The 15,021-nt window shown below is 45.2% G+C and overlaps 1 protein-coding gene across 2 annotated transcripts in view; it reads right to left on the reverse strand.

Moving 5' to 3' along the window:
- The window catches only part of TEK (TEK receptor tyrosine kinase), a 73,596-nt gene that overhangs the window by 47,250 nt on the left and 11,325 nt on the right, over positions 1–15,021 (reverse strand). For both annotated transcript variants that reach the window (XM_025206966.1, XM_014521053.2), the window contains exon 2: positions 931–1,242. In XM_025206966.1, coding sequence (XP_025062751.1) covers positions 931–1,242 — 312 coding nt within the window. The remainder of the gene's footprint in view (positions 1–930; positions 1,243–15,021) is intronic.

Consider the following 15,021-nt stretch of genomic DNA (forward strand, 5'->3'; position numbering starts at 1 on the left):
AGCTCTTGCTGAGAAGCTGTGTAAATTAGCCTGAGCAGACCACCATGCTAAACTCTGTAGTGCCATGTAGACACACCCAAAATAGCAAACAACAGTGAAATTATTATTGGATTGTATGGAGTTGGCTCATCTCAGCTTAGAGGAATGGCTTGAGGTAAGACATTTTATTTTTGCTGGTTCTTTTTTTTTGGTGGGTTGGAGAGGTAAAGTGGAGGGGGCAGAGAGAGGGAGAAGGGAGAGATGTCTGTTCTTTGTTCCTGATATTGACTCACCCCAGGGTCTTAACCGTGTCCCTCAACTTCCTGGCCTCAGCTTTCCCATCTATAAAATGTACAGTGTTACTCAGCTACCTACCTCACTGCCTTGTTTTGAATTTAGCTGGTTTCTCTTCATAAAGTGCTTTGAATATGGCAAACCCAATGATAAGAGTTACCATTTTATTACTTTATGGCTTCCATAAAACCAGGGCAGTTTTTTTTTGCCTTATTTTATTACTTCCTTTTGTACATCTAGCTTTAAGCAGAAGCAGTCAGAATGTCTAAAACTGTGTAAAAGAAAAGAACCATCTAAACATATTTATCCACTGTTTCTGAGCTGATTTGAGCCAAATAAGTTCTATTTTGAACACAGGCAGACAAAACTCTTAGGGTAGAGGCGATATCTTGTATTAGACCAACTAAAGAGTTGCAAATTTTTTTTTTTCTTTTCAAGCTTTTGGGCACACATACCCTTACCAGGCAAAGGAGAATTCAAATATTATAACATTTCTCCCAGGTAGAAAAGAAATTTCAGCTTGCAAAGGGGAAGACAGAGATGGCAGGGTCACTTTGCCCATTTGCCACCGCACCTGTACCCATCAAGTCAAGGTATCAGAAACAAGAAGCCCCCTAGCAGGCCTTTTACATATCTATCATGACCTACATACGGTACCTCTTTGTGACATCTTCATAGTACGTATCCTTGTCACCTCATCTTTGACTTTCCCTTCACAGTAGTAAGCTCCAATCGTTTCACCAGCTTGTTCTCTTTTCCACACCACTTTTTTGGCAGTTCCTCTCTTCTCGTCTTCAGTCACTTCCAGGGGGTTCTGGTGTTGGCTCATCAGGGCCTCGTAGTCTCTCCCGATGGTGACAGACTCACAGGGACGCCATTTGGCAGCAATACAGATAAGAGATGTTTCCGTGTTGCCCACTAGAGGGAATGAATTGATCAGCATCAGGTCCAGTGCTGCTTCCACTTTACCTACAAGCAAACAACAGGTGAGGAGACTTTACCGTAGGGTCTGAGTATTTCTTTTAGCTCTGATTGCTCGGATGGGGGTCTTTCAAAATAATGGCCAACTTCTCTGACTACCACCTTGCTGAGCTTTAAAGAGAAGAAAATGGCTGCATGTTCATTGTCTTTTTTTTACTGAGGCCAGATTGTGCCTCCAGATATATTGAAGGTTCTGTGTTGACACAGAAATGAGCCAGCCATCTGGCAACACGCTCCTGTCTCATTAGACATTTCCATCCACCAATCCCTACCAAGCCACTAGAACATCCCTTAAGACCAATATAGCCAGGGAACCAGAAGTAGAGTCAAAGGGAGAAACCTGCACTGCAATGGGTCCTTGTGTGCAGCTCCTACCAAACACATCCCTGTAGTATCTAGTCTCTGCTCTTAGAAAGCCATCCTATGTATTAGACATGTGTGATACCTATTTAATGGGGATATCCTACTTTCCGTTCAAATACCATTTACTATTACTTCTCTCATGCAATGAAGAGAGAAAACAAAAAAGAAGACAGACACATTTCTGTGGAGATTTGAGCTAGGTCCAAAAGCAGGACATTAGATCCAAAGAGCCAGCACATTGGGTTCAGAACTATATAATAAGAGCCAAGATGGATGGATTCCAGTACCTACAGGTCTGTCTCAATGAGCCCATTGTATTCCTGTATTGAGACCTTCTGAGCCAGCTCCTCACCTGCTTTGGACATGGTGGAGCCATACTCAACAGTGCAAAACAGATGTAAAATATTACCAAATCAGAATGCCAATTTATGCCTACTTTGCTGAGGCAAAAAGAATTATAAAAGATGTCAATGAGTGGATAATTCAGTCCACAGCTTACAATGGAGGGGAAAAATGATCAGACATCTGTCCCAAGCCAGCTGGCATATGATGCTAACATTACTAAGACATACCTGTGTTCATAGCCAACAGCACACAAGTGAATTGGCGGTGTCTGACAGCCTTTGGACTTGGCTATACCACAGCAGCACCAGGGCTCAGAGAGGATAGGGCTGAGGAGACCCCGCCGACTCAAGCCTACTGATGTGCTCTAGAGTTGGAGGTTCACCAGTGAAACCACTCCAGGCTTGTCCACCACTCAGGTCACAGGCCTATTGGAGACTGAAGGTTCAAGATTAGGTGCAGCAGAAGAGTTTGAAGTAGCCCTGTTAGAAAATTTCCACTTCTGGAGAACATCAGCAGATTGGGAACTATGTGCTGTACTTAGTCCCATATTCCTTAAGCCCCATGAACACCATGGTGTTGATAAGTCCTTTGATTCCCCAACTCAAATGAGAAAGTGGTTATGCATATAGTGGCCTGTGGCCCAAGCCTGGAGGAACTGACATGTCTAGAGTGTATAGAGAGATGCTCTTTTCTGCTCCACCACTAAACTCCTCCCTTGGTAAAAGTCCCTTTATCCTTAACCAAACCTTGCAAATTCTATACTGCTTGCTTTTTGCTCTAAGGTCATAAACCCACTTTAAAGCTAAAAAATAATCTTGTCACCTCTCTAATTTGTAATCTTGTGCTTTAAGCAACAGCCCTGACCTGACAAAGCTATCCCGTTTTAAATACCTTGGTGATGAGCACTATGGAAATATGATAGATCAAAGCACCATTACAATATTCATGCCTTAATAGTTTACATACATGTAAGCTACAGCACCCTCTCTGATTAACACTTTTCAAACAACAGGCATTTCCTTTTAATTTTGAAAGTCAGGGTAAGGAAAAAGGAAACTGCATATTTTTCCAGCTTAAACAGGGGAAATAATAGATTACTTTTAAAGTAACACCTTGATTTTCCAACTTCAGATTCAACTGCATGTTGTGGATACACAAACAGCCGCCATACAGCCAAAATTCAGTACCATTCAGGTTGCAACATTTTTTCTCATTTCAGGCAATGGGTGTAGCCTTAGATAAAAAGGTCACCAGGGCTCAGGGCTTACTTTAGTCTTTAAATGTGTGCGTGTGTGTATTCCATGCTTCAGGCCAAGGGAGGAGGTCCTTCTTTGCACTCAATGCCAACAGCTACTCAGGGGAACCTTGTATCTTAGAGCACATTGACATTAACCACGCCCAGCTGCAGTCACCACCCTTTAACATGCCAACCCAGATAACTTTAAGCAACATAATGGAGAAATGAAACCTCCTGGAAAGGATACAACAGCCATTAAAATAAATATTGTATAAAGCTAAGGGTCAGCAAAGTCAAGACATCCTGTAACACATTACAAAATGACTCCTTTGTATAAAGCTAAAGGTAAATAGACCCTGTGATCTTGTCTAGATTTATATGCATACTTTCATGTCTGGTTGTAATTACACAGGGCCAAATTTTGCAATTTTTACTGAAATGAATAGTTCTTACTCTTTATGCCCCTGAATCTCCTCTCACGTATACCAGTAGGAATCAGAAGTAGTCGTCTTGAAATCTGTATGTACAGATGAGATGGTTTCTACAATACTTATTTACAGGTTTCCCTTGCTTTATGCGGTATATGTGTTCCTGGAAAACAGTGCATAACTCAAAAACTAAGAGCCATCTAGTCTCTTGGCAGCTAGTCTCTCTTGTAAATTGTATCCAATCCTTTCCTACTTACCCTTGCTTACAATCCCTATTGTTATCCCTGTCCATTCCTTTCAATTTATTCTCCTCCCAAATCCTTTTATTTGTTCTTGTTAGTCTGTCTTGATTATTTCCCCTCACAAATAGAAATCTGTGTTTTCCCTGAGTCGTATGTCATCACTGTGCCGGAAAGCACAACATATATTACACACACATTTTGCAGCACACCAAACATCATGAAGCGTGCTGGAAAGGCAGGTGCTAGGTCTTCTGGCAGGAGAGGGAGAGGGGGAAGAAGGAGAGCAGCAAGTTCCCCCTGGCCCAAACACAGACGTGCCCTCTTTTCTGGCAGTGATAAGTCTTCTGCTGCTAGTGGGAGCAAGGTTGTGGTAGCAGTGCCTGCACCTGCACCACCACCACTAACACCACTAACCAGCAGCAGCATGACATTCTCCACCCAGTTTAAGTTCCCAGCGTGAGCCTTCCAGTGCCAGAGGAGGAACTGGATCTGGAAGCAGAGGAGTTGAGGACCATAGCAAAGGAAGTTCTGGGGAAGGAGGGAAAATCTGAGTTTGTGCTCCACAGCCCTCAAAGTTCCCCTAGAGGCAGGTCCCCTTCTCTGGAAGGCACTTCAAAGGAGGTCGTGGGGGCAGGTGGCTTAGCTCCTCCTATTGTTGTGCTTCTGCCTGTTGAGGAGGGGAATAAGGCAGAATCCCTACCCACAACCCAGAAGCAGGTGGGGAGTGTAGTGTGGGATCATTTTGAGGTGGCAAATGATCTGAGGTATGCTACCTGCCAGCACTGGCAAAGGCAGATCAGCTGGGTCAAGGACATGAAACACTTTGCCACCACAGTGATGCTGCTACATCTCATGCAGCAGCATCCCTTTGCCCTTATTCCTCCCTTGTCCCACCAGTGGGAGTGTGCCCAAAAAGAAGTCCCCCTCTTGCTCCAAAGTCTCTGTCCCCAAGAAGCAGAGGCAGGCCACCCTGGACAAGGGGAGGAAAGCTGCAGACAAAGGGGGATGTGTTACTAAGGAGAGCGAGGTCACCCAGAGCATTCGGAAGATGCTTGCTCTGAGAGGCCAGCCCCTCTCCTTTGTTAGTGTCCAGGGTTCAGGTGGCTCATAACACTCATGGCCCTGCATGCACCACCTTTAGCAGGACTGCGGTGCCCTCCCTGTATGAGGCATGCAGGGAGTACTTGAGGGAGGAGCTGAGCAAGGCAGGACCACAGGTAGCTTTGCACTTTACCTCAGACATCTGGAGCAACCAGGATGGAGATCATGCCTATCTCTTCCTCACAGGGCACTGGTGTGATCAGTCAGGGCGTCGGTAGGCTGTCCTTCAAGCGGAGGTGATGGATGGGTCCCACATGGCAAGGGAGATCATGGTGGCCATGAACTACATGGTGAAATGGTGGCTCATCGGGCAGAGTAAGCTCACCCATGGGTTCATGGTTACTGACAATGGGACCAATATGGTCAAGGTGGTGTGTGATGCCAACTTTGCTGGCATCCACTGTGTGGCATACAAGTTCCACCTCGTGGTCAGGGATGCCTTGGAGGGGTACAGGGCTCCTAGTGACGGTGCTGTCACTACCAGCCAGCTTATTTCTGGAAGGAGGTGGCAGACCTCCTTCCAGAGTCCTTCCTTCCAAATGCAGGAAGGTGGCAGGCTACTTCCATTGGAGTATCAAGGGGGGCAAAATGCTGCGGGACAAGCAAGCAGAGCTGAGCGTCCTACACCACAAAATTATGCAGGATGTGGAGACTTGGTGGAATTCCACATACCTGATGCTCAAAAAGCTGGTCAAGCAACAGAAAGCCATCCATGAGATGGCCTTGGTTGGGAAGATTGGGATCAGTAGCCCCCTTAACAAAACAGGGTGGGATACTATCTCCCAGATCTTGGTGGTCCTCAAGCCATTCCTCGAGGTCACTGAGACCCTCAGCACTGGCGATTCCCTTGTTAGCCAGGTGATCCCCATAGTGAAGGAGCTTGAGAATGAAATGGAGAAGTTCCAGGATATCAGTGTTCCTGGTGGGGACAAGCCACTTTCACCAGAGGTGCAGGCACTGGTGAAGCAGCTGAAGGAGGGCATCAAAAAATGGCTGGATCCATTGTGGTCCATGTGCTTACGGGCACACATGACCAAAGGGTGAAGGGGATTGTCTGCAGCAGCAAAACCCTCAATCACTGGACAGCGGTTCTGGTGAACAGAGTCAGGACAGAAGGACACAGGCAGGGGGACGTGGAAGAGGGGGAACCACTTTCTTGTGCCAGCACTCCAACCACAAGCCAATCTCCTCCACCACAGCTACTGCCATTGTGGGCCAAGGGCATGGATTCAATGTTGGGGTCCAGAGGCACCAGACCCCACCATCAAGCAGGTAGTATGGAGGCCTCGGTGGCTACTTATCTTGCCAAGGATGTGGAGGCTCTGCACTGCAACCCCCTGGCCTACTGGGCAACCCACAGCCAGGTGTGGCAGGATCTGGTCACGGTTGTCCAGGAACACCTGTCCTGTCCACCGACCAGTGTTCCAAGTGAGAGGGTATTTAGCATTGCTGGGGATGTTGTGACAGCACACCACACCTCCTTGGATCCTGGTTTGGTGGAGCAACTGGTATTCCTGAAGGTGAACCTCCCACTGCTGGGGTTCCCCAAGCTCCACGTGCAGATGCACTGAGTGCCACCCTCCTCACTCTGCACCTATTTGCTTTTTTTATTTGCTTTCAGAACCTTGAGGTGCACTTTCACAGAAACCCCTCTACCATCTGCCTGAAACCTGGTAGGCCTCATGCCCACATGAGGGGCTACCATCCCTGCAGCATTCATCCTGCTCTGCCTTAACACACACAAGTGATACAAGTTTTGCTTTCAACAATTTGAGATGCACTTTCACAGAAACCCCTGCACCTATATTCTTGAAACCTGGAAGGCTTCATGCCCTCAGAAGGGGCTACTATCCCTACTGTTTTCATCCAAATTTGCAAGAAAATGACAAAGTTATAGGTATTTTAGTGATTCCCCATTATAGTCTTTGGTCGAATCTCTGAATCGGTGCTGAATCTCCGAATCAGCTGAATCAAATCAGGACGGTGATCCAAATCACCAAATCACTATCCCTCCAAATCGGCTGAATCCAAATCCAAATTAAATACTTGCTGCTTCATACAGGCCTACTGTATATAGTTTTGTACATATGGTACATATTGGCTATATTCTGCAAGTTTGCACACTCTATTTAGTCAAGAGATCTAATTTGATATGTACCAGCTGAATGTCCGGCCCATACTTGACCAGATCTAAACAGAGAAGGGCCTGAATTCACTTTTAACTTCTCTGAACTTTTAGATTCAAATCTGGATTGAACTCCCTTCATGAAAAAGATTCCACTTGAGTGGTTTAGCTGAGGCAGGATTTTAGCTTGCCATTACCATGGGGGATGAATTTCTGTGGTGCTTGCCTAGTTTAGCCTATTGGCACAGGGCTGTGGCTCTGGCTTGCCATACTGGAGGTCATGAGCAAAAACCTGGGAGCCAAAATATAGAAGTACCCTGGAGGACTGGATCTTGTTACCCAAGAAGGTCCTGACAGTTCTCCATACTTAATGTGCTTGGTGCAAGATGCTACTGAATCTACTACTTTCGTGGCCATAGATTTAAAATCCAAACAAACATAATTGCATTCTTCATTGTGAGAGTGTCTTAATATCTCAAGTAAAAGCAGCAGGATAAGCTACTTGTCTAAGCTTTGATACCTGTGCAATATGGGTGTCAAAAGAATGGTAATACTTTATAACCAAATTGCATTTCCCTTGAAAAGGCGTACATTAATGACTAACCACAAAGTATAGGACAACTGAGAACCAGATCCATAGATCATCTAAGTACAGTATGTGACTATCCTGGGATAATTAAGAGTTTGTCCATCCACAGATCTTTAGTCCTCGAGGCCAAAATCTTATGGTTATAAAATATTTCCAGTGGAGGTGAAAATGCCATTCAGGCGAAAGTTCTGATCTGATGAAACCTGCACCTTTCTTAGGGCCAGATCCTGCAAAATACTGAATATCTCCTAGAAGGAGCTAAGCTCTTCCAATTCTTACTGACTCCAGGCTTCTGAGACAATTGGACTTGCAAGGCTTGAAGGCACTGGATCACACTCCAATGGCACTGGATCAGGCCATTAGCTCCTCTTGATTTAAGAGAAAGTGTATCAGGCTGTAATGTGTGCCTTGGCTACAGCAACCTTGTTTGCACAGATGCCTTGATCAAATCCTATTGTCTTTAATCAGGTGAAACTTCCACTTGGCAAAATTGAACCTCAACGCTCATGGGAGTTTTACCCAAGCTGGGATGGGATACAGGCTATGGGATTTAGCTTTCTGAGAACACAATAAACATGGAGAGGAAACAGCCTGCATCTGTATCAGTGAAGAACCTATGTATTTCCTTGAAACAATTCTTTGACTCCCGCCCTTCTCCTTGCAGGAATGACCTCTGCTTGAGAGCAAATTGCTGTATGTGCAAAGGGGGTTGGGAAACACACAGGAAACTAGCACTAGAAATGGGAGGGGGAGCTTATAGAGAATTCATGCCAAAACAGTATTATAACAGAGTTCTGGTTGCTCAACGTGGCCTTGGCCCTTCCAGAATGGGGAAAGTTGCTAATCTGAATCCTCTGAAATACAGAGATAAAGTACTCTCTTATACACTGAACCCCACAACCTTGATGCTGCCCTGGCAGGGACAGCAGCTGGCCATGTGAGTGTAAAGTGCTGAGTGCTGTGCACAACTCTGCACTGACCAGGGGTATGTTGATCTAAATGCCCACTCATGCAGGCATTCAAAGGGTTTAATTTGGGCAAAAACTGTTGTACCCAATCTAACCTAGTTCACCTCAGGCAGTGTCCTAACTTAGACCAAGAATGGGTTAGTCCAATCTAGGAAGGGGTTAACCTGATCTCATGAATGCCTACATGAGTTCACATCACAGCCCTTCAACTGGGAAATCCCAGCCACTGGGTCTAGCCCCAGGACTGTGGTGTTCCTAACCCCCCATTCCAATCCTCATGGGCTATTTTTAGCTCCCCTCCACTCCCCTGACTGACCAACTCCTCCTGTGCCCTACCGACCCACCAACACCACCATCAGAACCGCCAGCACCCCCCCCCCAACCCCCACCCCCCCCCCCCCACCCTGCCAGCGCACCCCCCCAACCTCCCAGGCCCCCTTGACCCTGCCAGCCCTCCCCCCCACCCCACGTTACTTACTTTGGGGTCTCCATGCCATTCCCAGCAGAGGCAAAAAGCTGTATAGACGACTCCTGGTCTAGTTTTAGGCATCTTAAAGCAAGCTGCCTAAACCTAGACTGGGTGCAGAGAACACTTATTCAAATCCAGAGAGTGCACTGTCACCCACTGGGCTATGGCTGGTAGTACTGATATAGGGGATACTTACTTCAGAGAGCACCAATTCTCTACTCAACTGGAGCTCATCCCCCTTGTGTAGTCTCAAAGGCTACATATATTGCCAGACACCCTACCTGTCCTCAGCATTGTGCTGTTTTTCTACTGAGGAACAGCAGTACACATCTTTACATTTTCATAGCTAGACCACATGCTCCTACAAAGAGCATTTTAAATATTATTCCCCCAGTGTGGAACAGGGAGGTAGGTCCTAGCTGAGGTCAAAGTCTGAGTAATCTCAGACTAAAGCAGCACTATAATATGAGCTGCAGATCTGAGTTTGCAAATGTTGGAAGAATGGGGAAAATGTAATGGTTTGCCTTTTTTTTTTCTTTGGCACTCTCTCTCTGAAAATGCCTGTCCAAATAATTCCCAAATTGCAGTGCTAACTAACCTTCACCTGCCCCTGACAAGGCCTGGACATTTTCAAGATAGTCCTGACAGACACTGGGATATTGAACTTTGAGTAAAGAGCTGATTAACCAGAAATCTCTGCTCAACATCAATTATGGATCTGCTGTCTCTCCTTTTGCTCTCTCTACTTCTCCTTCACACTCGGGGCAATTTTACATGTGTCCGGCGGTAGGGGAGGGGGCACTTTAACTAAAGCGGCTCCAAGTGCTGTTCTAATTAAAGCCCCAGAGCATCTCATGTGTCAGCGTCCCCAAGCTTCAAAATGGTGGCAGGGACATTTCATCTAAAGCTTGTTGAACAGTGCACTGGAGCAGCTGTGTACAGGCACCCCCAGAGTCTATAAGTCAATCTTACCAAGTCAGGCAACGGCATCTCAAGAACAGCTCACAAGTCCACATCAGTTGTGTCCTGAACTGAAATCAGTGTGGTGCCATCTGTACAGTACTGTAGGCAGGATAATTAGCGTGAGGGCAGACTCGCTGGCCCTGGCACTCGGCAATACTAATTACCCCAATAAATGGCACATTTATAACATAGCTAGGCCAAAAGAGAAGTCTGACACCGTTAAAGGAAAGGCAGAAAAAATATTGACTATATATGTGATCATGTGATCTGTGCTATATAAGTTCTAAGAAATAACAAGGAGGGAAACAGGGAAGGAAGGCAGCAGTGGGAGGGAGGAAAAGAACTTAGGAAGATAAAAAGGTCTAAAAGGGAATCAATCTTTCTTTCATTTGTTAGATTGTTTTGGAACAAACTGGTATGATTTGGGGCTGATAATCTGCCATGCCAATGATTTAGGTTGCTGACAGATGTGCATCTCCTCATCCTAACTCACGGTGTTTCACAGAAAGCACTATGAGCTGGAGTGACTACACCCCCTCCACAACCCAACAGACATTCGCTTGGGTTAGAGGTGCGGGGGATTGAGCTCCATTTTGGAGCTGATACAGGAGGAGCTGCCAGTTTTCAGTCTCTCTCCCCTAGTTCTGCTTCCCCCGCCCACAGTTGCAGTGCTGTCTGCAGGAAGGGAGAGAGAGAAAGGAGAGGGAGCTCTAGGGTAGGTTTGCCCAGCATGAGCTGGAGGGGTGGGGAGGACAAACGGATTGGAGCCCCCTGCAGGGATAGGGCTGGGCTACACTAGCCCAGCCCCAATTGTGTGCAGGGACAGACAGAAGTTAATGAAGGTGCTCCAAATTACATGAGGGTTCGTTTGTTGCAAGTCTGAGCACTTTTAAAGCACTCTGCAGCCATGAACTTCTGTCAGGGCATGGCTGTAGAGTGCTTTCAAGGGGCCTACAGCATGACAGATGTCACTTCTGCAAGCACCCTTAATGCCTTTTTAATCCTGAGTAGCCTATGTTGGTTCCTTAGATTCCTTTGCAGAATAATGGGTGTGTCCTGTCTGGATGCCTTTTTTTTTTTTTTTTTTTGTACATGTTATAGTCCATAGACCTCTGTCATCTTTGTTCTGTGTTCTGTCCATATTAGGGTGAATTTACACATTACACTTACACCATACTAAGGGTACTTAAAATGCAAGCATCAACATGTTAAACCTTGTTAATGTGTGCTAAGTGCCCTCTGAGCATCTCAAAGATACGCCATTTCAGGCAGAGGTTAACTCTGGGCTATGCTACCCAGCTCACGTTAGGGTAACTTCAGTCTGCTCCATGGAGCTAAAATAAGCAATTTGTAGTCCTTCAGCATGCCAGGATGCACCACTTCTAGCCCCTGCCCCTGTCCCCCCAAAGTAGGGATACAGCCCAGATACCTTGGCTCCTAGCCATGTCCCTGCTCACCACCTTTTTACTGGCAAGTCAGAGCTGTGCAGACAAGAAATGGTATTAACCCTTCACTGCTTATAGCACATTCTTATTTTAACACTGATTAACATTCCACAGATTTAGTAGGTTTAAGTACAGTGTGTAACTTCACCCTAATTACAGAGGGCTGTGTAGCACAGAGACACCATAGACACTCAAGCAACATAAGCAGTCTAGGTGCAGTAACCCGGATATCTCTGTAGGACAATTTTTCCTACAGTGTGCTATACACTTATCTTGTATTTAGTTCATCCGAATGTCTTTTCTGGCCCTTCCCTTGTTCTGAAGGGAAGCTCTTTATTGCTTTTATGGAGAGAGGTTCCTTTGAGGGTACTTATTTAGTACACAGAGACCAACTAGGCTGGGTTCCTCCGTGCTCCAAGTACAATTAAGGCCTATCCTCAAAGGAGAACTCCACTTGGAGGCAGGAAATAACAGCACAGGAAGAACTGAAAGAGGATTTACAGAGTCCTCTCAGAAAAAGGCAATTGCCCACAGCTTGAATGAACTGTCATATAGTTTCTGGCAATGCGGCTATACGAAATGAGACAGCTATAGGTACCTAGGCAGAAATCCTCACCAAAGAAGCCAGTGATAAAATTCGTAATCTGGACCAGCTTTTAACAACTGGTTAGAAATGGTTATGCCCAGGCACCAGTTTACTACCTAAAACTTTTCTTCAATTTTTTTCTTAGAAAATCTTTCCAGGACTCAGACAATTGTCTCTGTGTGATTGGAGCCTAAGATTCTTTCCCACCCTGTACACAAATATGTGGACTTAAGGAACCTAAGTGTGATTCTATGATTGCATCTACACATATGCTTTACTGTGGAGTTGACTAATTAGCTCTGCAGTAAAGTGTCACAATCTACATGTACACTGGTATTAGGGCACAGTAAATTTATTAACTCCATTGTAAGACAGTACTGTTGGAGACAGTACTATTCTATGGCAGAGTAATTTACTCCACTGAAATGCACATGTAGGTGGTGACAGGGGCTGGCTGGACACAAGGGTGCAAAAGGGTGGGGGTTGCCAACTTCCTAGCTCTGCACTTCAGCACTCTTGTGCCCCAGCCAGCCCCTCCACCACCGGATACCACCACCCGAAGCCTGCAGTTAACCCCACAGGCCACTACCAAACTGGGGCTGCTCTGCCCCAGCTCAAAGTGCTCAGTCCCAGGCACACATCCCAGGCACATATGCTCAGTCCCAGGCACACGTGTAGAGACAACTCAGTCTCTTGACGCGTGACAGGACTGTAACGGTCCCTTAGGTCTGCATAAGAAGGCTAAGAGTGCATTCATGGAGTTATGCTATTGTATGACCTGATCCCTACAGAGAAAAGGGTCTCATGCAGCTTGTTTTTCTGCAAGAGTCTGATGGTAAAAATGCTTATTATGGATAAAAGTTTTTTTATGGTACATTCCACCCACATTTGAAGGAACGGGCTCCTGGTGCTAAGAAGAGGAGAAAAACAATGATAAAGTGAAGACAAACACCAAGTTGTTGATGAAAAACAGAAAATTGGCCTAATTGGTACATAGCAAAGGACTATAAATATTACCCCCCCCCCTTTCCCCTTATTTCTCTTCTTCTCCCCTTTCTCTTCCTGTCCCCTCCTCCTCTTTCCTTCCCCTCACTCCAACAATGTCTGAGAACTGAAGATATCTGATCTCCCTTCAGGGAACCAGAGCCCACTTTGAGATGCCTGGCCAGCACTCAGTGTGTGTATTATTAGGACTGGTAATATACAGTTACTTGCTTGCTAAGATTGTATCTTGTTAAGATTACTGAAACTGCTAAGATTATATTTATATGCATGCTTGGAGTTAATACTTTATAATGCTCAATAAAACTGATTTATTAAAGAGATAACTGAGCTCTCCTTTGGAAAGAGAAAGAGATAACTAAGCTCTTCACTGGAGAAAACTGAAGCATACTTTAAGGCAGTATTGATCCTGCTCTTTGATGCTTTTTGTAACTCAAGCTTAAGAGTCAGACAATGAAGGGTTACAAAAGTAGGTGCATTAATGGATTTTCATGATGGAATATTATCAGATTTGGGCACCTAGTGGATGGAACAGAATCTGGCTTTTACTGCTTGCAAGTAACTGTTTACATTTTTGCTACAATATAGACAAAAGGGTCCCTCTAAATATGATGAGTTTTCCTCTGGTATACCCTCTTTAGCATCAGTGGAAGTTGTAAGCACTGAGGAGTTTGTAGGATATGGCCTCCAGTCCAAGGCAGGAATTTAGCTGGGGAAATAGGCATCTCTGGGGAGGAAGGATCTTATCTATGAAAAATCTCAATATGTAAAGCCCACTCTTTTATCATCAGGGCTGGAGTCTGTATCACTGAAAGGAGATTATAATACAATAAGACCAATAGATTTACATTGTCCGTTATGTGACTAAGAAAATAAATATTTTAGCAACAACCTTGGGGTATGACCATAAGCCAAAGAGATACCCTACCAACAGGGCAGCTAAAATCTGTGCTAGGTCTTCATTGCCAAAGCATGGATCTCACAAGCAGTTTAGTATTAGAACAGCTGAAGCATATTCATTATATGATTTATAACTATGGGATTTAAGATTACTTTGGAGCATACTGAAAATATATGACTCAGTTTGCCAAGCCACCTACCCCTCTTATTTTGAGATTCTCAAAAAAGGTCACAAAAGCAGAAGTCAATATTTAACAAAGGGGTGACCAACCTGCAGCACACATGCCACAAGTGGCACTGACATCAGAAGCATCTGTGTACAGCATGCACCAGATCAGGAAGAGGGCAGGGAACAGAAAGCAGAGCATCAGATCAAGCAGGGAAAGGAGACTGGAATGGCACTTGGGGAAAGTGTGGGGATTAATTTGTGGCATACCTGCCAAAAAGGTTGACTCCTACCGATTGAAAACAAAATGTTTGGCCTTTCAGGATTTCTCAGTATGTCTTAGTTTGTCTGCTTAGCTTTTCCACTGCAATTCTTCACACTGTCTTTGTGTTTTGCATAGTAAAGACCGCATTTTAAACAAACAAATAATGATTTTAAAAAATCTCTTTAGGAATCAAGATTCTGGCAATTTTGTTGAGAAAGTAATGGAATCTGACAGCTTCTCTGGTAAACCTTTAGAAAGAAGTGAAGTAGTAATTCTTATTACAATTACAATAGGCATAGTGTTGAATTAATCTGTGCTCAAATGTATGTTCATCATTTTATTCAGTCTTGGAAAGAAATGAACCATTTATGGATTCAAGCTAGGGGTGCACCGATAGAGATTTTAAGGGCAAATACTGATAGCCGGCATTTAAGGAGGATATTGGCTGATACCAATCCGATTTCCAATACAGCTGCCATGAGGTGGTCAGTCTGGTGTGGTGGAAGGGGAGGGGGGGCAGATCAACGTCCCGCACCGTGAGGAAGGGGGAGGCGCTGTGCAGTTGGGGGGGGG

This window comes from Alligator sinensis, unplaced genomic scaffold (assembly GCF_000455745.1).
Source record: "Alligator sinensis unplaced genomic scaffold, ASM45574v1 scaffold940_1, whole genome shotgun sequence".
Lineage (NCBI taxonomy): Eukaryota > Metazoa > Chordata > Crocodylia > Alligatoridae > Alligator > Alligator sinensis.